Source organism: Temnothorax curvispinosus, unplaced genomic scaffold (assembly GCF_003070985.1).
Source record: "Temnothorax curvispinosus isolate PA1 unplaced genomic scaffold, ASM307098v1 QBEX01000258.1, whole genome shotgun sequence".
Lineage (NCBI taxonomy): Eukaryota > Metazoa > Arthropoda > Insecta > Hymenoptera > Formicidae > Temnothorax > Temnothorax curvispinosus.
Genome location: NW_020210038.1, coordinates 423264 through 449049, shown reverse-complemented (window position 1 = coordinate 449049; position 25786 = coordinate 423264). Strand labels below are relative to the sequence as shown.

General features: G+C 27.5%; 2 protein-coding genes across 2 annotated transcripts; both read right to left on the bottom strand.

Annotated features, from left to right (window-relative positions):
* Positions 1-47: 47 nt before the first annotated feature.
* Positions 48-23169, bottom strand: LOC112468701 (putative aminopeptidase-2). The gene is made up of 34 exons (XM_025037991.1): positions 23107-23169; positions 21313-21887; positions 20526-20963; positions 20002-20185; positions 19429-19579; positions 19073-19154; positions 18530-18897; positions 18144-18418; positions 17162-17346; positions 16746-17036; positions 16574-16643; positions 13062-13633; positions 12282-12722; positions 11787-11970; positions 11219-11369; positions 10864-10945; positions 10324-10691; positions 9937-10211; positions 9013-9197; positions 8588-8878; positions 8426-8495; positions 7943-8067; positions 7190-7193; positions 5203-5777; positions 4387-4830; positions 3907-4090; positions 3364-3520; positions 3002-3083; positions 2475-2821; positions 2078-2355; positions 1146-1336; positions 774-1067; positions 605-677; positions 48-182 (listed from the first exon to the last, which is right to left on the bottom strand). The coding sequence occupies exons 2-34, from the start codon at positions 21390-21392 to the stop codon at positions 48-50; spliced, it is 7632 nt and encodes a 2543-aa protein (XP_024893759.1). The 5' UTR covers positions 21393-21887; positions 23107-23169.
* Positions 23170-23576: 407 nt separating this feature from the next.
* LOC112468693 lies at positions 23577-25780 on the bottom strand. Its single transcript, XM_025037982.1, has 5 exons — positions 25747-25780; positions 24896-25074; positions 24477-24767; positions 24311-24380; positions 23577-23705 (listed from the first exon to the last, which is right to left on the bottom strand). Exons 3-5 carry the CDS (start codon positions 24722-24724, stop codon positions 23577-23579), a joined length of 447 nt encoding a protein of 148 aa, XP_024893750.1. The 5' UTR covers positions 24725-24767; positions 24896-25074; positions 25747-25780.
* Between the last annotated feature and the right edge of the window lie 6 nt (positions 25781-25786).

Genomic DNA, 25786 nt, shown 5'->3' with positions numbered 1-25786 from the left:
ATAATATAATATCATATATTGATAAATACATAATATTGTACATTGATTCACTTCGTCATTAAAGAATTCTTGAAATATCTAAGAAGGTCATCAATTTCTGACACTCGTGTATCTGCTTTTTTGATAAAATATGAAAATATTTTATTAGTCTTAGGGATATTATTTAGTACATATTTATAAACCTGAAACAGATTTTGTCAGCATTCATTATTTATTACTACATTATTCTTGTTGTATATGACAGACAATATTTATTGATATTTTAATATTTATTTAAAAAACAAAGAAAAAAGAAGGGAGATAAAAAAAATTGTGAAAGCCGAACCAAAAAGAATTTATCCAATACATAGAAAAAGACGAAACAAAATAGATCATCAAAGAAACGTTAAAGAAGAAAATAAAAAAAAGTATCAAGAGGTGGACGAGATATAGCAACAATACAAGAATAAAGATCGAAAAAGAATATAGTAGAAAAAGAATTAAAAGGAATTGGTCTATATTTATATGTATCAGACTTTTAATAATATCCTATTTTCAACACAATCAAGAAATGTATGCTACACACACACACACACACACACATATTTACATTCATACAATTTACCTTGCCAAATAATTGATCTAAAGAATACACATGATTAACAATGTCTATTAACGCTACAAACGTGTCGATCTCTCTGTAAAAAGAAAATGCCAGAAATAATCACAATTAATACACATAACAAAATTTTATGATTTTAAGCAATGTGTGTTTATAAAAAGAATATTGTTACCTAGGTACTAGATCTCGGAAATTTAGCATAATATGATCGAGCACTAAGTTATTTCTCGCATGTCGTGCAATAATAGAATGGAAAACTGTAATACGGTGTTGTGCTTCAGTAAAATGTCCCGATTTCAATAAATTGAGATAACTGATGATGATGGAATGATCTTTAGTGCACGCTAAAGATTTTAAAAGGTTAGTATCTAATACTTCAGTTTTCAACATTCTGTTCCAAAAAGTATTGTCCGCTGACATCAGTCCGTTACAATATTTCCATTTCCTCATTTCTGGCACGTCAGTTCTAAAATATTTGATAAAATAGAATAAAAATTTGTTATACGAATTACGCTCCTATCGTCTTATATTTAAATATCCGTACGATCTTTCCTTATGCAGTTTTAATTTATGAATGGCATTATTCTCACACTGCTCAGAATTCAGAATGCATGCCCATTTCACAACTTCTTGTCTTAAACATATAATAAAATCATCATCCTTCGACATATCCCCACTAATGGATGCATATCCTATTTTTGCTAGAACAAGATCCAAGACTATCTGAAAGTGTTCCTAGAAATTGATAAATATCATAAATGTTACATTGACTTGCTGTTATTCTAATAAAAGATGCGAATTGTGCACATATATACATTTTAAAAATCTTATTATATATTTCTTAATTTCAATAATTTAAAGTACGTTTTTCTAACTCCTTGAACTTTTTCTGATTAAAAGTCTTATATCAGTTTTCAAAGATTTCGGTCTTGTCGAAAAATTTTGTGCAATAAACATTTTTGAATTAATCATTACATATACTCTGTTGTGATAAATAAATACTTTTTATAAAATTTCGATTACTAGGAAATTTTTACGAGTTTCTAAGTATAGAGATTAATAGAGATAAAAGTATATACAAATGTAAAAGTTTACTTTCTGAATTTAAAAGTCTAGTATTTTATATACCTAGTATCAAGTTTATAAATTTTGTTACATACTAGTATATAATATTTATAATAATAATGTGGCATAAAAGAAGATAGATATGATTATAAAATAAATTTAGCGTATTTTGAAGTAAAAATAGTTAGGACGGAAAATATGGAAATATTTTCCGTCTTGATTTCGGTTTTTCATATTCTATATTTATTTTAAATAAAGTAACTGATATAAAAAAAACTATTCTTGTTAATTACATGTCTTATTTGTGTAAAACTTCTTAGTTTTTAAATATATAGGTATAAATCTGATATTTTATACGCAATGACTTCATATAATTAATATTTCTCATTGACAAGATCTAAGACTATCTACCTTGATTTCCGTACTTTCTGGATATGGGAAAAAGCTCGACACCTCTTCCATAATTTTGAACATAGGATACCAAGCTACATAATTTGTTTCACGTGATAGATAGTACGTGAGAGTTTTGAAGAGACGGAAATTGAGTTGGTTCTTTAATAGAAAATAATATGCATCATCAATGATCTGAGCACGATTAAGTACATGTATATTGACATATCCCTTTGAATAATTTAGATATTCCATAAGTTTTTGCCAATTATCATTGTCGTAATTAACACGATAATATCCTGTCGTATAGACATAAATAATGAATAAGTTTTATGATTAATTAAAAAGAATAATATGTAAAACTTTATTTTTATATAACAGATATAGAAGTATAATAAATTTATTAATTTATGTTTACCAATTTGTTGTACGTTGATGACAATCCAATCGTTTGTATTAATTTCAGTTAAATGTACAATTGGCGTTTCGGGTGTCAGCCATCTTTGCTTTATATCATTGATAGCATTCTGTGTGATATAAGTCACAGGTATCGACAAGTTTTTCGGATGTGATCGCGTATGACGATATTGTAGCGAAGTTATTTCGATTTTGTCTTCAGAAGATTCTCGTGTCATCTGCAGTATGGGATAATTAGTTCGGGTTGTCCATTCATTCATTATCCTTGTTAAGTCATACGACTCCATTTTTTGCAGAGCACCGAAGAATATGCTGATTGTGTTAATGGATTCAACGGATCTAAGTTGGCTAAATTTATAAGTTTAATATTAATATTAAAGGCTATAACAAAGACATTATAATGGAAAGTACAAAATTGTGATTAAATATCTGTATAATAATCTAATGCAGCCTCCAATAATAGTAGATACTATAAGATACTTATCATTATGTTTGCTCATCTATTCACAGGATATAATTATTACTTACTATCCGCTTAAATAACTATTAAGACCTCGGATAAATGTTTCTTCCGGAATTATTTGTAGCAATGAACGTATAAAAACGGGTGCTACAACAATTAATATTATAGAAATGTAATTAAGCAGGTTTAAAATAATTCAATTACAATTTTAATAAATTCGGAATCATAATTAATTAAAAAAAAATAAATTTAAAATTACAGTTGGGTATAGGTACCTATGTATTCTTCTCTTACTAAAAAATGTGTCTTAGTAATCCTAACACATAAATAGTTTATAGACAAATTTGCAGTAAATCTTTAATATTTTTTATGAGATTTACAGTTAGAAATTTTTTATGGATAATAATTTAGCGGTATATACTATTACCTTTAACATAATAAGTGAAAGAGAAAAGAGAAGTTACATCAGACGGTGCAATAACAAGTTTTGGAGGTACAAGAGGCATATCGTAATGATCATTCAAACGGAGAGACTCATGTTGAAATTGTACTGCGAGTAAATCCATCAGTTGGAATTGTACAAACTAGTGGTAAAAATTTTGATTTAATCAAATAATTATTTAATGAAAATACGTAATAATATATTGTTCTCTATTAAAAAGAAAACCTTTTTTTACTATTTGTAACGATAATAGTTTAAGTATAAAATGGCATTTTTTTTTTTAAACGCCGTATGTACTGTATACATTTAAATAAGAATTAGTCACAATTTTAATTAATTTATATTTTAATTTTAGGGTGCGTGTAATTTCCAATTCGATATTTATGTTTTTATATTTTAGATCCTACCAAGTTTTGGATAATTAATATCTAGTTTAAAAAAATAAAATTTTATGAATTCTCTATCAATATTATGAATCTATTTTTTTCTAATTGTGTAGTAACATAAAAAGTTGAAAAAAAAAACAACCGCTTTGACGATCTTCATTGATAAAAACGTAGCAATGCCTTCGTTCAACCACAGATAATTCCACTGAGTTTGGCCGATTAGATTACTAAAGTATTGATGTGCCATTTTACGCGCTACTATGCGTGCTACTTGAAATTTGGTCGCAATGGAATCTAAACTTTTATTATAAGTAACAGTTGCCTCCCTAAAAAATAATAAAATATTTCAGTCAAAATTCGTTCTCTAAGGATCAAATGTAATCTCGGTTTGATGGAAAAATAATATCGATAAAAGTTGTAAGTGACATGCTGTAAATATGCATTATTTTGTTAATGTGTAATGTATCACACAGGCTATATTTCTGTTGTTATTTAATAAAACCAGTCTAGACATAAAACTATATGCATTCTTTTCAATTTGATATTCTAAAAAATTTACTATAAGGAAATTTTTTTTTTTAATAGAGATTAAAATTTCTTTTTAATTATATGTAAGCAATACCTATAAAGAACGAGACCCCAACTTTCCAGGCCTTCGTCTCGAAAACCCGGGACTACAACATGATCTACTTTCGGTGGAAAATGTCCTTCGTAAAACATGTTTTTCAAATACAATTTGGCGTTTTCAGCAAGTAACTGTGCGAATTTTGTTTGCGGTTCGACGATTTTTCTGCACCACACATTTTTAGAAATTTTGTCGAGATTGGACAATACAACCGCTACGTGATAAGGAGATATTTTATACGTTGTTTCGAAGTATGTCGAGACCGAAACCATATCATCTTTATTAGGCACCTTGAAGTAAACCGGCGAATTTGATATAGCTGTATAATTCTTATGATGCTTTATGGAAATAATAAATGTGGTCCTGATATCCGGCTCGTCCCAGCATGGAAATATTTGTCGGGCCCCAATTCCTTGAAAATCGGCTGCTGCGATGAACCATCTGTCACGTTTTAACAGTACTTATTTCTTAGATTTTTAATAATTGTCAGTATATAAGAATAATGTAGTTTGGTTTTATTAAGCCGAGTTAATATAGGATGTAACTAAAATAAGGGGACAAACTTCGAAGGCAAACTTTCCACATCAAAACACGTTTATGTCTGTCCGAAGTTTGGCCCCTTTATTTTAGTTATACTCCGTATATTCTGCGATCTTTATTATATCACATAATGCACAATGACACTTTTAAGTTGTGTAGTATTTATGTTACAAAATTAGAATTAGAATATAAGCCAATTAAATATAAAAAAATTATTATTTTGTTAGAAGTTTTATCTCATAACTGTATATCTATTTGATTTTTACTACTCACGTATTTTCTTTGTTATTTTTTAGATAGGATGTTTTGACGAAGCCTCCTGTGTTATCTGTTATACTACCGACAAATTTCATGATTAGACGGTAAGGATGATCACTATGATCAGGCTCGAAAACGTCTTTAAAATAAAGGCCAATAGTTTGCGATTGTTTATTATATACGTGAGTCCACGGCACATAAGTCACATTACTACCATCGTCATGAAAACGAATAATTTTTGTTGCCGTTTTATCTATTTCCAGGTTTATCGCATTCAGGCATATTTTACTTGTTTGACCTGTATATTTAAAAGATATAGCAGATTCACCATAGAAGATAAAATTGCCTTTTGCTTGTTGCTCATTGATATATGATTTAAATTTTTTATAAGTATCTGTATGCTTATAGTCATCTGTGTTGATGTATGGTGTTAATTCGACATTATAACCTGTTACTTTTATTGACTGTGTATCTTTAACACAATATACTTCAGTCAGCGAATTGCCGAAAGCGCCCTTTACCGATATTAATATTAGAATAACATCTAACAATAATTTTAATAATTCCATGATGATTCTTGGTTTAAGTATCTGTAATGTTTTTTTTGTGAGAAAAAAAAGTGCAAGCACACAAAATTTATTAAAAATATTTCGTTATTTTTACATATATACGCGAAAATAGTCGAAAACAATGTAAAAAATATACATATATATATAATTCCAGTCACAATAATTTATTAAAAAATATGCATTCAAGTTTAAACTTTCTTTTATTACATATTTATATACATATAATGTATTAATTTTATAAATTTTGTATAAATAAATTTTATTGTGTTAGCATTCAATGTGGCTTCTTTAAAAGATTTGTATAACGCTGATGTAACTATAATTTTATAACATCTTTTATAATTATTCATGTGTATGTGTGCGCGCGAATGTATGTGTGTTCTAGCGAAAAGAATTAAGACTCGAATCGCGGAGACTCTATTGTGGGGAATCCGTCCGACCGAAATCTATATAATACGCAATCGCACACTTTAGAATACGGAATCATTCGCTTGAGAATAAGTAATCGCACACTGTCACTGAGAAGTATTGACAATGAGATCGAGTGCCGGCTCGCGCGCGGACTTCGCGAATCTCGGAAGTTTCTCAAACTCCGGACACCCGGCAACGAGCTAAAAAAATTTGCCGGACCAATCGGCTACCGACAACCCGAGAAAACAGTTGATTTGACGAGTGTCAAACGGCTCAGCTGATCTCGAGGTCGACAACCGATCAGCTGTTTTCGCTGAACTCTCTCGCTTTGTCCAAGGTGTTTACCTCGCGCACTGAGGCCCCGAGACAAAGGAGAGGATCGGCACGAGCAAAAACTAGGCACCGTTTTTTCTGTCTCTAGCCGTTTCCAAGAAATGTGCTATTTATTCCCGAAATAAATTTAGCATTTATATTTAGTAGAAATTAGATAGATTTTACATTGAAGGTTTAAACAATTTCATGAAATGATTCTTAATCAGAGACAAGTTATCGCGTGTAGTTTAAGGAGTTCGATTCCGAATAGTATGATATTACTTATGCCTTTCTAATATGTACTTCCATTGCACAAATGGGTTTTGAAATTATTTTTAAACAATATAATACATTATCCGAATTTATGTCAATTGAGATAGATGCAAATGCATAGATGTGTGTAAAATCTAGTAAACTATAAATAATCAATATAAATTATAAATGCAGATATTCATGTAACTATATACTGATGCAAATATGGAACACTTTCATTAAAATTTTTACTTTTTGTTAGTTCTATTTAGATAAACTATAAATATGCAAAAATAATGCAAAATTTTACTTATTTGTATTGACTTATTTATTCTGATTTTGAATTATATATATATATACCCCCCCCCCTTTACTTATATTTTTTAGAAACACACAAACCAAATTCTATTTTATTTAATAAAAAATGTAATTTTATTGCAAAATGCTTTAATTCTCACAGAACTACAAAATAAGAAAATATAGCGCTTTATTTGCATTTTTAATTAATAGACTTAAAAAGAACTACAGATGTTTCTTGTTTCTTACCTTGGAATTATATTGAAATTGTGATTAGGATATAATTTCTGGTTATATTAATTAACGGTTTATAAATGACCGCTTTTAGGAGCAGAAATATGTTCTTGCATTCTATCAACTTTGCGTATCGAGAGTTCATCGAATACTAACGGCGATATAAATAACTCGTAATAAATACGTTGTGTTTTTAAACCAAACTGTAAGAGGTCATATGTAAGCGCTATTAAGAGCTTTATGTTAGAAGTTAGAAACGTTTCTTTTGAAAAGATGACAATAATAATAATGATTTCTTTAATTTGCCAATATGGACTTCTTATATCATAATATTTCCTTTCGCTGGGCAAAGAAAGAAAATCAAACCCTTGTCTCATGTAATTTGATCTAAGCTATTGATTAAGTCTACTATGAATATAATATAATGTGTAGAGATAAGAAAAAAAATAAAGCACTACAGTTTTTATTCTCGAAAATTCCTAAACTATTATATTAATATATCATCATGCGGTCGATAATGGGATATTATTAAAGACCGACAGCGAAAGAAAATTAATAATAGGAAATGTGTAAAATTGAAAATAAGAATAGAAGTAAAACATAAAAATGTATTTATATAATAATAAAATATGTAATATTACATATAGATAAATATATAATATTGTTAAACAATGATTCACTTCGTCATTAAATAATGCTTGAAATAGTAAACATGTTCACGGATTTCAAACGATCGTTTATCTATCTTTTGCATAACGTATTCAAACATTTTTTTAGAGAGATTATTTTGTGCGCAGTCATAAAGCTGGAACAGATTATGTTGATATTTATTATTTTTATATATTATTTTTTTTTATTGCATATGAGAGACAATATTTATTAATCTAATATTTATTCAAGAGACGAAAAGAACGAACAAGCAGATTAAAGAGGAAAATTGTAGTGAGACATACCAACAAGAAATTTGTTAAGGAATAGAGAAAAAAGAGACAAGATAATGGAGAAGAAGAATGATTAGAAAGAAATACTGTGGACGAGGAATAAGAAGTAATTTATCTATATTAACATGTGTCTGCAATATACTAATAATTTTTTTTTAATAACATAATCAGAAAATATATACATATATGTATGCTATATATATTTATGTTCATAAAATTTACCTTGCTAAGTTGATCATTAGAATACACGTGATTGATAATGTCTGTTAACGCTATAAACTTGCCGATCTCGCTATAAGAATGAAATGTCAGATATAATTGCAATTAATACATATAAAAAAGTTTTATAATTTTAAACAATGTTTATAAAAAGAATATTCTTACCGAGGTACTATGTTTGTAAAATTTTTTAATATATAATCGAGCACCAAGTCATTTTTCGCATGTCGTGCAATAATGGAATGAAAAACTGTAATACGGTGTTGAGCTTTAGTAAAATATCCCGATTTTAATCGATTGATGTAATCGATGATGATGGTATGATTTTCAGAGCACGCCAAAAATTTTAAAGGTTTATTATTCGATATTCCTGCATTCCATACATAATTCCAAGTAGCATTATCGGCTACCATCATTCCTTTACAATAAACCCATTCCTTCCATCCCGGCAAAATTCTAAAATATTGAGTAAAATAAGAATACAATTTTGTTATGATAATAAACTCTTGTTTTATATTCCGTTAATTTTTGTTCTATAATTCTATATCGATTGGAAAAATCGTGATTACGAAAAATATTATTCATATTACGGTTCGGGCTGTCTGTAAAACCACATTAAGTCAAAAACGGCTGCAGTCGTGCACTGCGAAGAATTCAGAGTGCATGCCCATTTCGCGGCTTCTTGTCTTAAACATTTAGTAAAAACATTCTCTTTCATCCTGTCTACATATCCTATTTCACTAAGAACAGGTTCCAAAATTTTCTGAAAGTGTTCCTAAAAACAAATAAATAATATAAATTTGATATTAGCTTGTTGTCATTGTAACAAAAAGCATAATGTATGAGCAGATATAAAATACGTTCTCCTAATTTTTATCTCATTTAAATTAAATATCGGTTTCTAAAGATTTAGTTATTACATACACTCTTTGTTGAGATAATCTATTTTTTTTGTATAAAATTGTATCTACTAATTTACTTTTACGAGCTGTGAAGTAATGATCTATATCAGAGGTAAATCAGAGGTAATCGGATATAACAGTATGCATGTGTACGAAATCTGTCCAAAAAATTCCAAATTTTGTTTCTATATTTTTTCGAGGTTTACTCACAACTTATTCACTCTTATCTCCTTCGAAATATGTTTCTTCTTGGTTGACTTATTACTCCTAACGTTGTTTCAGAAGTGAGAACGGTATAATGAGCGTTGAAAGTGGTATCAAGCACATTTCGAAGAAGACAAGACTGAATAAGTTAATCCCTAAAAATTATAAAAACAACATTCAGAATCTTTTTGGACTGATCTCGTATAGGTACTATCAGCTTCAAAAATGCTATAATACTGGATTAATAATTGGAATAATAATACAACATTTGTATATACATATAATAAATAACTTTTTTAATTATGTATTTTATTTGAGTGAAATTTTTAATTTTCTAATATAAATATATATGATATATGCAACGACCATAATTAATATATCCTATTGACAAAATTTATTACTTCCTACCTTGATTTCCATACTTTGCGGAAATGGGAAAAAACTCGATACTTCTTCCATAATTTTGAACATAGGGTACCACGCTATATAATTTGTCTCCCTTGATAGATAGTACGTGAGACTTTTGAAGAAATGGATGTCGAGTTTGTTATTTAATAGAAAATAATATGCGTCATCGATGATTTGAGCACGATTGAGGACATGAATATCACGATATTTCTCTGAATTTAAATATTTCATAAGTTTTTGCCAATTATTATACTTGTAATTAACACGGTAGTATCCTGTCGTATACAAGAAATAAATATTATGAATAATTTTGAAGAATGCTACGTAAAATCTTATTTATATATAACGGTATAAAAGCATAATATAAATTTATTAATTTATATTCACCAGTTTGTTGTACGTTGACAATAATCCAGTCACTTGTATTAATACATGGTAAGTACAAAATTTGCTTGTACGGATTCATCCATCTTTTCTTTGTAATATTAGGAGCGCTCTGCGTAATGTAAGTCACAGGTATTCCCAAGTTTTTCACATCATATAACTCATCAAAATATTCTTGCAATGTTATTTCGACATCGTCTTCAGCAGATTTTCGCGTTATATCCAATATGGGATAGCGCCTTTGCTTAGTCCAATAAGTCAATTTTATTGTTAAGTTAATGTTTGATTCATTTGAATTTTCTAGAACTTCTTGTAGAACACCAAAGAATTTGTCGGTTGTGCTACTCGAGGTATCGATAGATTTAAGCTGGCTAAATTTGCAAAGTTTAACATTATAAATAATAACAAATTAGCAATAACAGATTGCTATGGAAAATATAAAATTATTATACAATTTATTTGTATATTAATTTTATGCAACCTCCAACTATAATATTTATTATATGTATAATACTTAATTATTACATTACTGTTATTACTTACTACGTGTTTAAATATCTATTGAGACCAGTTTTAAATGCATCTATGGATACGATTTGCAATAACGAGCGTACAAAAATGGGTGCTATAACAATTATTATTTTAAATTTGTGATTAAGCAGGTTTAATAATTTAATTACGGTTTTTACAAATTCAAAATTATAACTGATTTTAGAGAAAAATATGAGTTTTAAGTTTCAATTACATATATGTATTATTTTCTCACTAAAAACGTCTTACTTAGTAAAACTAATAGATAAATAGACAAACTTGCGATCAGTTAATATCTCATATTTTTTATGACACTGTTAAAAAATTTTCCATGCACAATTATATAACTATATTTATTTATTCCTACCTTTAACGTAATAAGTAAAAGAGAAAAGAGAGTTTATGTCAGAAGGTGTAACGACATTGGATACAAGAGGCATATCGTAATAATCATTCAAACGGAGAGACTCATGTTGAAATTGTACTGTCAATAAATCCGTGAGGTCGGAATGTACATACTGTTAACAAGAATTTTTGATGTAATAAAACAATTATTTAGCTAATATACATCACTAAATACTTTGCATTATTGATATAAATACAGCTTTTTACTATTTATAACTATTATAATTTAAAAATATTATTCCATTTCTTAAAACGTCACGTTATTTAGAAACTAGCCATTATTCAATTATTTAAAAAGAATTTTGAATTGTAACTAAATCTTTATATTTTTAGGTTGCGTGCATTTTCGAACTTAATATGTCTTTATATTTCAAGTCACATAAAAATGTATAGTAAAAAAATTTAACAACAATATTTAATGTTTTTAAAAACCAAAAATAATTTATGAAAGTTAACAAATTCTTTACGTATTATTAAGCAGCTTTTTTTTTACTTGTATAGTAGCACAAAAAATTTATAAAAAAAATAACCTTTTTGACAATCTCCATTGCCAAAAACGATGCAATACCCTCATTTAACCATAGATAAGACCACCAAGATTCGCCGACCAAGTTGCCAAAGAATTGATGTACCATTTTACGCGTTACCGTGCGTGCTACTTCAAATTTCCACGCAATGGAATCTAATTTTTCATCGTAGATAATAGCTGTCTCTCTAAAAAATAATAAAATGAAATTATTCTTTTAACAACAAATATTGTGTTTAATCTATAATAATATAAAAATGATAATGCTGATAATTTAGATGTACGATGTAACTAATACGCTATAAATATATGTATATCAGTCTGTAAATCTTTTAATGTACCTATAATATGTCACCACGGTTTCTTTTGTTGTTATTTAATATGATCAATCTAAATTCAAGAATATGTTTATTTCGAATTTTAAAATTTTAAAAATTTTATTAAAATATTTGCTTCCAATAAAGGTTAAAATTCTTTTTTAATTATATGTAAAAAGTACCTATAAAGAATGAGCCCCCAGCTTTTCAGGCCTTCGTCTTGAAAACCCGGGACTACAACATGATCTACTTTCGATGGAAACTGTCCGTCAGGAAACATGCCTTTCAAATATAATGTGGCATTTTCAGCAACTTGCTGTGCGAATTTTATCTGCTGTTTCACGTTTTGTCTGCACCACACGGTTGTGTTAGGAATGCGCTCGAGCTCGGATAGTACAACCGCTACTTGATAAGGGGATATTTTATCTGTTATCTGAAAGCGTGTGTGAACCATACCATAGTCATCTGTAAACACGTGGTCGATCGGCGAATTCGATAGAACCGTATATTTACTGTGATGATTTATAGAAATTACAAAGTTGTTCCTAACATCCGGCTCATCCCAGCATGGAAATATTTGTCGGGCACCAATTCCCTGAAAATCGGCTGCTGCGACGAACCACCTATCGTATTTTAACAGTATGCCTTAAAATTTCCAATCATTGCCGATGTATAATAATATATTAAAGTGTGAAAAACGTTTAAATACGAGAGATATTTCAAGAATAATATTAATACACCTTTATTACGCTGAGTTTTCATATTTTCTGCGATTATATCATATAATGGATAGCGATATTTTTACGTTATATATTTAGGTGATAAACGTTTGTAATATTTAGATTATTATCCGAATTAATTAGAATATGAATCAATTTATAATAAGAAAAATAATTATTATTTTATTATAATTTTTATCTAGCAAACGTGTTGAAATGTGTTATTAGATTAATACTACTCACGTTTTTTCTCCTTCATTGTTTATATAGGATGTCTTGACAAAGCCTCCGGTGATATCAGTTATTCTACCAACAAATTTCATGGTTATGTGGTAAGTATACGAATCAGGCAGCCAAAGATCATCAAAATGAAGCCCAATAATTTGCGTTTCTTTATCATATGTGTGAATTCTCGATATGTGAGACATATGTTTAATACCGTCAAGAGTAAAAACAATTTTTATCGACGCACCATCTACTTCCAGGTTTAATGCATGCAGGCATATTTTATTTAGTTTATTTTTGAATCGAAAATACATAGTAGATTCACCATAGAAGACAAAATTGCCTGTCGCTCGTTGCTCGTCAATATATGATTTAAATTTTTCATAAACAGTTGTATTTTTATAGTCATCTTCATTGATATATGGCGTTAAGTTGATATCATAGCCCAATATATTTAGTGACTGCATCTCTCTACGACAATTTACTTCAGCCAATGAGACCTTGCCGGTAACAGCTTTTATAGCAATGAATATTAGATTAACACCTAACAATAATTTTAATAATTCCATAATAATTCTCGTGTCAGGTATCTGTAACAACATCTCTTTGTGAGAAGAAAAACACGAAGTGCAGTAACAGGCTTTCACTATTGTGGCTTATATGTGAAAACAATTAAAAACAATAAAAGATATACGATTCTTATAATTTACTAAAAAACAATCTAGTGCGAGGAAAAAATTGAGCGTTTTTATTACTACATGCTTTTGTAAAATATATCTATTAATTACAATTAATCTTATAATATTTTTCATAACTTAGAAATGTAATTTTACATATAACTTTTTAATTTTTAGTTGATTTGCGTAAATAATTTTTTATATTTCTTTTAAAGAGCAATGTATATTTTTTGTTTAAATAAATATTATCTTATTAGATAAATTGTACATAAATACTTTCTGTATATAACAAATATTTTATTAAATAATCAAGTATTTAGGGCACGTTCTTTCAAAGTTATTAAGACATCAATAATGTTTATTTTAATAAAGCTACGTTTTTCACATGCCTCACGTATTGTAACTATATCAAGAGATAAATGTAACTAAAATGCATCATAATTCAAATTCAAATGAAATTTCTGATGTCTCTTTTAGAAATTCTTCTCAGAATTTAAAATTAAACAAGTGCTTATATAAAATACTGCAAAATAACATTAGTTTTTTCAAACACTCGTGATAAATAAGCATGTTTATTTTTAGCATCAAAATCTGTTTGCTTCCTTAGGCTCTCTTAAGCTATGTGCGATATAAAGAGAAGTTACTTTTAGCAAAATTACAATAATGTGATAACGGTGCGAGCTCATGTCAACTTGTATTGGCTTGCACGTTCTTATATCGTTTTAAACTGTTATTTATAATTTTTAGATATAAGCCCGCTTCCATTTTATTTAAAGAAAAATGTACTTTGTGTGTTGGAAAATACATTCATAAATTTATTCTTCAAGAATTACGAAATAGAAACATAGTCCTGTATTCGCACTTTTAATTATTATAAATATATTTCATTATACATTCATCTACGAACTACAAAACTAAAGACGTTCCTCTTTTTTTACCTTGTATATTGGAAGTGTGATTGAGATATAATTGATGGTAGCAATTAATTTACGGTTGAAAAAGTACTGCTGTTACGAATAGAAGTATATAGGTTCTTACAGTCCACAACCATACATGTCGAGAGTTCACCGAATACTGATGACAATATCAATAGCTCATAATAAATACGTGGTGTTTCGAAAGCAAACGGCAAGGTCGTATGTAACAGTACTAAATAACATAACTATAAGGCCATAGATATCCTAATTAATATAAGTTAAATAAAATAATGCTATAATCAAATAAAGTAATATATATCCTTTATTTCTAAGATAATTTTTCTGCAAAAGTATGCGTTTGGTTAACAAGTTTTATATATATATATATATACAATATATATATATATATATTTATATGTTTAACATTTTTAAGTTTTATAAAAAAATATGTCTTTGTAAAATATGTAGATATCTGTTGTGATTTACTATAGATTTTATTATTTCTATGTATCTGTGTATCTATATCATTAATAAATTTATGTATTAATAAAGGTATTAAACTAATATCCTTCTCTCTTCTCTTTTTCTTTCCAAATGTTATTTAATATCTCACGTATGCACTTATATAGGCACATGGTTGCATAATATAACTGTGTCTCTTTATATGAGTGGTGACCGACACATGAAAACATATTTATTTATTTTTAGCATATAAATACGCCATTATAAACATACAATTAAAGTTTATTATTATGAATTATTAACTGTATGGCTTTATAAATTTCACACAATTTGTTTTTTTTTTTTCAAAGTTTGCAGTCTTACGCACATCGACGATACTGCATTTAAAGCCAAAACGAGAAAAGCATTAAACTATTAAATTATAATTGGTTTTATTTTCTAAAATTCTTAAAGTATTATATCAAGAGATATATGTATGATCATGAAGTCGCGCCGATAGAATATTATTAAACACTGATAGTGTATTTCGTTTATTGACTCCCCTCAGGGTTGCAAGGCGTTTTGTAGGGACGTTCCCAATCCTTTTACTCAATTCTCATCCAATACTACCCTTCTCCTCTCACTTTAACCCTTTGGACCAACGGCTTAACGTCTCTTTCCGAAAGACGGAACTCAGTTTGCTCCGCACAAGAGTTTATCTTGCACGGAGGGGCGCAGCTTTCGGAAAAACATTCCATGTTAAACACTGATAGTGAAGAAATATATTACAAATAAAAAAAGCATATTTGAAAATAAGAATAAAACATAAAAATTTATTCATATAATCATAAAATATATGATATTATATATAGATAAATACATAATATTTTTAAATATTAATTCACTCCGTCTTTAAAAATTTCATGAAATAGCCAATATGTCTCTTGATTTCTAGAAATCGTATATATATCTTTTGGGTAACATACGAAAACATTTTATTAGATAAATTATTTTGTGCAGCGCAGTCATTAACCTAAAACAGATAATGTTAACATTTATCATTTCTGTATATTATTTTTTTCTTGTTGTATATGAGAAATAATATTTATTAATCCAATATTTATTTAGGAGACGAAAAGAATGATCAAAGCAGGCAGATCAAAGAGAAAATTGTGAAAGACGAACCAATAACAATTTGTTCTTAAGGAATAAAGAAAAAAGACAAGATAATAAAAAAGAAAAAGAAAGATTAGGAAAGAATACTATGGACAAGGAATAAAATAAAATCTATCTATATTAACATGTATCTACAATATAATAATATTTTGTTTTCAATATAATCAGGAAATATATATATAATATATGTATATATATGTATAATGTATAATACATATTATACACACACACACAAATATATATATATATATATATATATATATATGTGTGTGTGTGTGTGTGTGTATGCTACATATATGTTTATATTAATAAAATTTACCTTTTTAAGTTGATTATAAGAATATATGTGATTGATAATATCTGTTAACGCTACATACTTGTCAATCTCGCTATAAGAATAAAAAACATCAGATATAATTACACAATTAGTACATATAACAAACTTTTAAATTTTCAAACAATATGTTTATAAAAGGAATAGGTATCCTTACCAAGGTACTATATTTTTAAAATTTTTTAATATATAATTGAGGACCAAGTCATTTTTCGCATGTCGTGCAATAATGGAATGAAAAACTGTAATACGGTGTTGAGCATTAGTAAAATATCCTGATTTCAATCGATCGATGTAATCGATGATGATGGTACAATTTTCAGAGCACGCTAAAAATTTTAAAAGTATGTTATGCGATATTCCTGCATTCCATACATCATTCCAAGTAGCATTATCGACTACCATCATTCCTTTACAATAAATCCATTCCTTCCATCCCGGCAAAATTCTATTGGGTAAAATAAAAATAAAATTTTGTTATAATAATAATTAAACTTTCTTTATATTTTATTAATTTGTTCTAGATATATCGATTAGAAAAATTGTGATTATGAAAAGTATTATTATTCGTACGATTCAGGCTGTTTGTAAAGCCACATTAATCCAAAAACGGCAGTAGTGGTGCACTGCGAGGAATTCAGAGTGCACGCCCATTTTGCGGCTTCTTGTCTTAAATATTTAATAAAAATATCCTCTTTCACCCTGTCTATATATCCTATCTTGCTCAGAACAGATTCCAAGATTTTCAGAAAGTGTTCCTAAAACCAAATGAATAATGATATTGATTTGTAACGGAAGGAGTATGATATATAAGATGAGCAGATATATACGTTTATAAAAAATCTTTTTATATTTTAATAATTTAAATTTCTTCATATTTTAATAGCTAAAATATATGTTCTAATTTTTTCTTCTCATTTAAATATTGGGTTTGAAATATTTAATTATACATATACTCTGTTGATATAAATTTAATTTTGCATAAAATTATTTCTATTATTAGGAAATTTGTACTGAACATTGTGATCTTCGAAGTCATGATCCATATCCATTAGAAAGAAGAGTTGACATAAGTGTAAAAAAATAACCTCTGAATTTAAAATCAGACATGATATATGAAGTCTATAAGACTGAATAAGTTATGAGTAAATCTCGAAAAAATATAGACAAAATTTAGAATTTTTTTAAACAGAGACCTCGTATATTATCAGCTTTAAAATTTCTACAATATTTTACTAAAATAATATTTATAACAATAATAATATATAATATATATTGTGTCTAACTATAAAATTTGTAGTGCTTAAAATTGGAAATATAGCCAGATCAGAAAAAAAGAGTAAAACAGAGTAAATGTAATAACTTTCTGCTTTAAAATATTCTATGCATTTAATTTAAACAAAATAACTATTATGTGAAAAATAATTAAATTTTTTTAATTACAAAAATTATTTATGTAAAATTTTTTAGTTTTTAAATATAAACCTAGTATTATATATATATGCAACAATCACATAACTAATATATCTTATTGACAAAATTTATTGCTATGTACCTTTATTTCCGTACTTTGTGGAAATGGGAAAAAACTCGATACCTCTTCCATAATTTTAAACATAGGATACCACGCTACATAATTTGTGTCTCTTGATAAACAAGACGTGAGAGCTTTGAAGAAATAGAATTCGAATTTGTCATTTAATAGAAAATAGTATGCATCATCGATGATCTGAGCACGATTAAGTACATGTATTTTGAAATATTCCGTTGAATTTAGATATATTATAATTTTTTGCCAATTATTGTAGTCATAATTAACACGATAGTATCCTGTCGTATAAAATAAGTAAATTTTGTGATTAACTATGCAGAATAGTACGCAAAGTCTTATTTATGTACAACATATCTACAAATACAATAAATTTATTAATTTATATTTACCAGTTTGTTGTACGTTAACAATAACCCAGTCACTTATCTTAATATTTTCTAAGTCTAAAATTTGCATGTACATATTTATCCAGCTTTTCTTAGTAATCTTGGGAGCGCTCTGTGTAATATAAGTCACAGGTATCCACAACTTTTTCGCACGTGATTTAACAAAATGTTCTTGCAATGTTATTTCGACGTCATCTTCAGCAGATTCTCGTGTTAGTTTCAGTGTAAAATAGCGTTTTTGCTTTGTCCAATAAGTTGTCAATTTTTTCGTTGAGTTAATGTTTGATTCATTTGAATTTTCTAGAACTTCTTGTAGTATATCAAAGAATTTGTCGGTTGTGCTACTCGAGGTATCGATAGATTTAAGCTGGCTAAATTTGTAAAGTTTAACATTGTAAGTAATAATATAATTGGCAATAACAGATTGCTATGGAAAATATAAAATCATTATACAATTTATTTGTATATTAATGTTATGCAACCTCCAACTATAATATTTATTATATGCGTATAATACTTAATTATTACATTACTGTCATTACTTACTACGTGTTTAAATATCTATTGAGACCAGTTTTAAATGCATCTATGGATACTATTTGTAACAATGAGCGTACAAAAATGGGTGCTATAAAAATTAATAATACAAATTTGTGATTAAGCATGTTTATAATAATTTAATTACGGTTTTTGCAAATTTGAAATTATAATTGATTTTAGAAATAAAAATAAGTTTTAAGTTTCAATTATATATATGTATTTTTTCAATAAAAAATGTGTTTTAACATAGATAAATAGATTGCAGACAAACTTGCTTACAGTTAATCTCTCATATTTTTTGTGACACAAATGTTAAAAAGTTTTCTATGCACAATTATATAACTATATTTTTTCATTCTTACCTTTAACGTAATAAGTAAAAGGGAAAAGAAAATTTATGTCAGAGAGTGTATTGACATGTGATATAAGAGGCATATCGTAATAATCATTCAAACGGAGAGACTCATGTTGAAATTGTACTGTCAGTAAATCCGCGAGGTCGGAATGTCCATGCTAGTGACAAAAATTTTGATGTAATGAAACAATTATTTAGTTAACATACTAATAAATACTTTGCATTATTAATATAGGTTTTTACTATTTATAACAATAATAATTGAAAAATGTTATGTCATTTTTTAAACCGTCATGCAATTTAGAAACAAGTTATTATTTAACTTTTTGAAAAATATTCTTGAATTGTAACTAAATCTTTATTTTTTGTAACTAATCTTATTTTTAGGTTGCGTGCATTTTCGATCTTAATAGGTCTTTATATTTCCAGTTACATAACAATGTACAAAAATTTATTAATCAATATTTAGTGTTTTTATAAAAGAAAAATAATTTATAAAAATTAACAATTTCTTTATGTATTATCAAGCAACTAATTTCTTTTTAATTGCGTAGTGGCACGAAAAATTCATAAAAATAACCTCTTTGATAATTTCCATTGCCAAAAACGAAGCAATACCCTCGTTTAACCACAGATAAGACCACCAAGTTTGGCCGATTGAGTTTCCAAAAAATTGATGTACCATTTTACGCGCTACCGTGCGTGCTACTTCAAATTTCCACGCAATAGAATCTAATTTTTCATCGTAGATAATAGCTGTCTCCCTAAAAATAATAAAATAATTTGGTCAAAATTATTCTTCTAACAATAGGTATTGTGTTTAATTTTAATAATAATATAAAAATGATAATATTGTTAATTTCAATGTGTATGTTGTAGGTAATTGATATGCTGTAAATATATTTACAGCATATCAATTATTGTTCTGTAAATCTTTTAATGCATAGTGTATCATACCACACTTTTTGTATTGTTATTTAATATGATTAATTTAAATACAAAAATATGTGTATTACAAATTTTAAAATACTAAAAATTTTATTAAAAAGGTATTTTCCTTTCAATAAAAACTAAAATTTCTTTTTAATTAGATGTAAAAAGTACCTATAGAAAACGAATCTCCAAATTTCCAAGCCTTCGTCTCGAAAACCCGGGACTATAACATGATCTACTTTCGATGGAAACTGTCCGTCGGGAAACATGCTTTTCAAATATAATTTGGCGTTTTCAGCAACTTGTTGTGCAAATTTTATCTGCTGTTTCACGTTTTGTCTGCACCACACGGTTGTATTAGGAATGCGCTCGAGATCGGTCAATACAACCGCTATTTGATAAAGGGATATTTTATCTGTTGTCTGAAAGCGTGTCCAAACTATACCATAGTCATCTGTAACCACCTGGTCAATCGGCGAATTCGATAAAACCGTATATTTACTATGATGCTTTATGGAAATTACAAAGTTGATCCTGACATCCGACTCATTCCAGCATGGAAATATTTGTCGGGCACCAATTCCCCGAAAATTGGCTGCTGCGACGAACCTATTATATTTTAACAGTATACCTTAAATTTTTAGTTGTTGCCGGTGTATAATATATTGAAGAGTGGAAAACGCTCAAATGCGATTAAGAGATATTTCAAAAATAATATTTAATATGCTTTTATTATACGCTGAGTTCTCACATTTTCTGCGATTACATCACATAACGCATAGCGATGTTTTTATGTAATATATTTATGTAATAAACGTTTGTAATATTTAGATTATTATCCGAATTAATTAAAATATGAACCAACTTAAAATAAGAAAAATAATTAATATTTTATTATAATTTTTACCTTGAAGATGTGTTGAAATGTGTTAAATTTTATTAATATTATATTACTCACGTTTTTTCTTCTTTATTATTTACATAGGGTGTCTTGACAAAGCCTCCTGTGATATCAGTTATACTACTAACAAATTTCATGTTTATATGGTAATCATACAAATCAGACAGTTTAAGATGATCAAAATAAAGAACGATAATTTGTATTTCTTCATTTTCATATGTGTGAATTCTTGGTATATAAGATACATTGTTAATACCGTCAAGAGTAAAAACAATTTCTATCGACGCACCATCAACTTCCAGGTTTGATGCATGCAGGCATATTTTATTTAGTTTATTTCTGAATCGAAAGTGTATAGTAGATCCACCATAGAAGACAAAATTGCCTCTTGTTCGTTGCTCATCGATATACGATTTAAAATTTTCATAAACAGTTGTATTTTTATAATCATCTTCATTGATAAATGGCGTTAAGTCGATATCATAGCCCGATAGGTTTAGTGACTGCATATCTTTATGACAATTTGTTTCAACCAACGAGACTCTGCCGGTAACAGTCTTTACAGCAATGAATATTAGATTAACATCTAACAGTAATTTTAATAATTCCATAATAGATCTTGTTTCAGATATCTGTAACAATGTCTCATTGAGAAAAGAAATAAAAATACAAATAAATTGCAGTAAAGGACTTCCATTATTGTGGCTTATATATATGAAAACAATTGAAAAACAGTAAAAGATACAATTTCAATAATTTACTAAAAAACAATCTTTTTAAGAAAAAACTGAGTCTTTTATTACTACACGTTTCTATAAAATGAACTAATTAATGTTATATTTTTTGTAACTACAAAAATGATTTTACATATATGACTTTCTAATTTGTAGTTGATTTGCGTAAATAATTTTTGATATGTGATGGATAAGCATGTTTATTTTTGCATCAAAGTCTATTTGCCCACTTTGGCTGCCTTAAGCTATGTACGAAATAAAGAAACAGTAAGCAAAACATTATTAAATTTATTTACGGACTCTCTAATAAAGACTAGAAATTAGATACCAACAAACGTTCTGTATATTTGTAATAGAATATATTTTTTTACATGAGACATTAGTGTTTGTTCTTTGTTCATTTGTTTGAAATAAATTAATTGTTATCTTGAAATTTTATAGTTAGTGGTCACAAGTTTTATAAATACTTGTTTTGAAATAACGTAAGAAACAAGATAAGTGGCATTAAATAATTCCTTTTAACATTTTAATAATAATGTAAATTAAATTATTTCACACATTGTATAGGTTCTTATTTGACATTTTATAATTTCTTTTGAGTTTAAGATTACTCCATAATGATATGACACACATTTGGAATTTAAGCTGGTTACGATAAGCAAATGAATAAACTTGAATAAAATCTAAACAAGAATAAAAAATCCAATACAAATTATATACATAGACGTCTGTGAATTCCAATGTAATTATAATAGAACAATTAAATTATAATTTTTATTTTTAGCCAAATTACAAAATGCGAGAACATAATGCGAGCTTTTGTCAACTTGTATTGCTCATTCTTATTATGATTTATATTTTTATTTGTATTTTTCAGATTCAGGCTTATTTTTATGTTATTTAAAAAAAGTGTATTTTATTGAAAAATACATATATAAATTCATTTTTCTAGAACTACGAAATAAAGATACAGCACTGTATTAGCACTTTTAATTATTATAAATATGTTTTATTACACATTCATCTTCGAGAACATAGCTACAGATGTTTTGTGTCATTTACTTTGTATATTAGAATTGTGATTAAGATATAATTTCTTTAGTAGCAATTAATTTACCGTTGAATAATTACCACCGTCAGGGGCAGAAATATGTTCTTGCAGTCCACAACTTTACACGTCGAGAGTTCACCGAATACTGACGACGATATCAATAGCTGGTATTAAATACGGGTTTTGAAAACAAACTGTAAGGTCGTATGTAACAAAACAAACATGACTATAAGGCCGTGGATGTTCTAATTAATGAGCTAAATAAAATAATGACGCATTTGAATAAAATATATTACAGTTGTTATATTCAAGATAATTTTTCCGAAAAAATATGCGTCCGATTAGCAAGTTTTAATAGCTATATATTGCGCGATCGTGGAGATATTATTAAAGACCAATAGTAAAGAAAAATTACTAATATGAAATGTATAATTGAAAATAAGAATAAAATAAGACATAAAAATATATTTATATAATAATAGAATACATGATATTACATATATGTAGATAAGTACATAATATTCTTAAATATTAATTCACTCCGTCTTTAAAAAGCTCTTGAAATAGCCAACGTGTTTAGTGATTTGTGACGATCGTCTATTTATCTTTAGGATAAGTCGTGAAAACATTTTGTCAGAGAAATTCTTTCCTACGTAGTTATAAACCTGAAACAGATTATGTCAACAGTCATTATTATACTGCATTATTCTTGTTGAATATGAGAGACAATATTCATCGATATTGTAATATCTATTTAGACTATGGAAAAACAGTCGAAGAAGGGAGATCGAAGAAAATTGTGGAAAACGAATTAAGGAAAATTTGTTCATAGTATAGAAAAAGACACGACAAAATAATGAGAAAAATAAATGATCGAAGAAGAAATTTCATAAGTATTTCTGAAAGTATTTTTTTCTCGAATCGAAGAAAAAGAAATAATATAGCGATCAAAAAAAGAATAAGAAAGAACAGAATAGAAAATCGTGGAAAAGGAATTAAGAGGAATCATATCGAAATATGAAGAGAGAGGATAAAAAAAAACACGCAGAGAAATACATCAAATAAGAAAATCGGAAATGTATTAAGAGGGATTGAGGAAAAAGAGATAGAGTAATAATTCAAGAAGGAAGATGAACAAAAATACTGTGGAAAAAGAATCTACAAAAGGAATGTAGAAGAATTGGAATCTAATTCTACATTTGTCTGCAATAATATCTTTTCAACACAATCAAGAAATGTGTTATATATATTTATATTTCTTAAACTTTACCTTGTCAAGTTGATCTTTAGAATACAGATGATTAATAATATCTGTTAACGCTAAAATCTTCTTAATTTCCCTGTAGAAACAAAATTCCAAATATAATTACAATTAATACATATAACAAACTTTTACAATTTTAAACAATATGTGTTTGTGTAAAGAATAATCTTACTTAGGTACAACATTTGCAAAATTGTTTAGAATATAAGTGAGCACTAATTCATTTCTCGCATGTCGTGCAATAATGGAATGGAAAACTGTGATACGATATTGTGCTTTAGTAAAACGTTCCGATTTTAACAAATCGAGATAACCGATGATGACGGTATGATTTTTAGTGCACGCTAAAAATCGTAAAAGGTTATTATCTAATACTCCTGAATGCAACACTTTATTCCATGTACTATTGCTCGCTGACATCAGTCCTTTACAGTATGTCCATTCCTTCCAAATCGGCGAAAATCTGGAATATTTAGTAAAAGAATAAAAATTTGTTATCAGTTACGTTTTACGTCTTATCATTTTATACTTTGATAATTTTTTCTCGAGCATGACTAGATAAACCGTAATTATGAAAAGTATTATTCGTACCGCTTTTTGTGAAGTGATGTTAATTTCAGAATGGCACCATCAGTACACTCCGATGAATGCAAGTTGCATGCCCATTTTGCGGCTTCTTGTCTTAAACATTCAGTAAAAACATCCTCTTTTACTTTGTTTGTATATCCTATCTTTCTCAGAACAGATTCCGAGATCCACTGAAAATGTTTCTAAAAACAAATTAATAACAAAAATTTTACATTAATTTTTTTCTTATTGTAATAAGACGGATTATGTATAAGCAGACAGGCACGTTTAGATAATCTTATTATATATCAAGTATTAGTATTTATATTTTTCAAGTTAAAATACGTTTCTTTTAATTCTTTCATGTTTTTCATATAAAATATTAGTTTTCAAAAATGTAGTTATTACATATACTCCGTTGAGATAAATTACTTTTAAATAAAAAATTATTTCTATTTTTAGAAAATTGTTACAAACTTTTAAGTCGCGATCTATATCTGTTAAAGAGAAATATTGAGATGTAACTGTAAAATATTACTTTTTCAATTTAAGATCAGATATGACAGCATATACATTTAGGTTGAGAAATTCTATAATATATTAATGAATTAATATTTATAATAATAATATGGCATAAAATATATGTATGATTATAAATTACTAAAATTATTATCCATACAGGAAATATAATCATATTCCGTTTTTATTTTATTTTATACCAGTTAAAATAAAATACTTATTATAAAATAACTGTTATAAAAGACGTAATTAAAACTTTTTAGTTATGTACTTCATTTAAAAATAAGTCAAATATTTCATACGTAACAATTAGATAATTAATATTTCTCATTGACGAAATCTGTATCACTATCTACCTTGATTTCCGTACTTTCTGGAAATGGGAAAAAGCCTGAC

Bases quoted from the DNA above. Each gene is read 5' to 3' on its own strand.
- LOC112468693 (XM_025037982.1), bottom strand. From the start codon at position 24,724: ATGTCAGCGAGCAATAGTACATGGAATAAAGTGTTGCATTCAGGAGTA. The intron at 24,381-24,476 runs GTAAGATTATTC...TTGTTTCTACAG, and splicing joins TTTGCAAATGTTGTACCTAA to GGAAATTAAGAAGATTTTAG. The intron at 23,706-24,310 runs GTAAAGTTTAAG...AATCTGTTTCAG, and splicing joins CTAAAGATCAACTTGACAAG to GTTTATAACTACGTAGGAAA.
- LOC112468701 (XM_025037991.1), bottom strand. From the start codon at position 21,392: ATGAAATTTGTTAGTAGTATAACTGATATCACAGGAGGCTTTGTCAAG. The intron at 17,037-17,161 runs GTACGAATAATA...TTTACCCAATAG, and splicing joins CTTTACAAACAGCCTGAATC to AATTTTGCCGGGATGGAAGG. The intron at 4,831-5,202 runs GTGAGTAGTAAA...AAAACGTGACAG, and splicing joins AAAAATAACAAAGAAAATAC to ATGGTTCATCGCAGCAGCCG.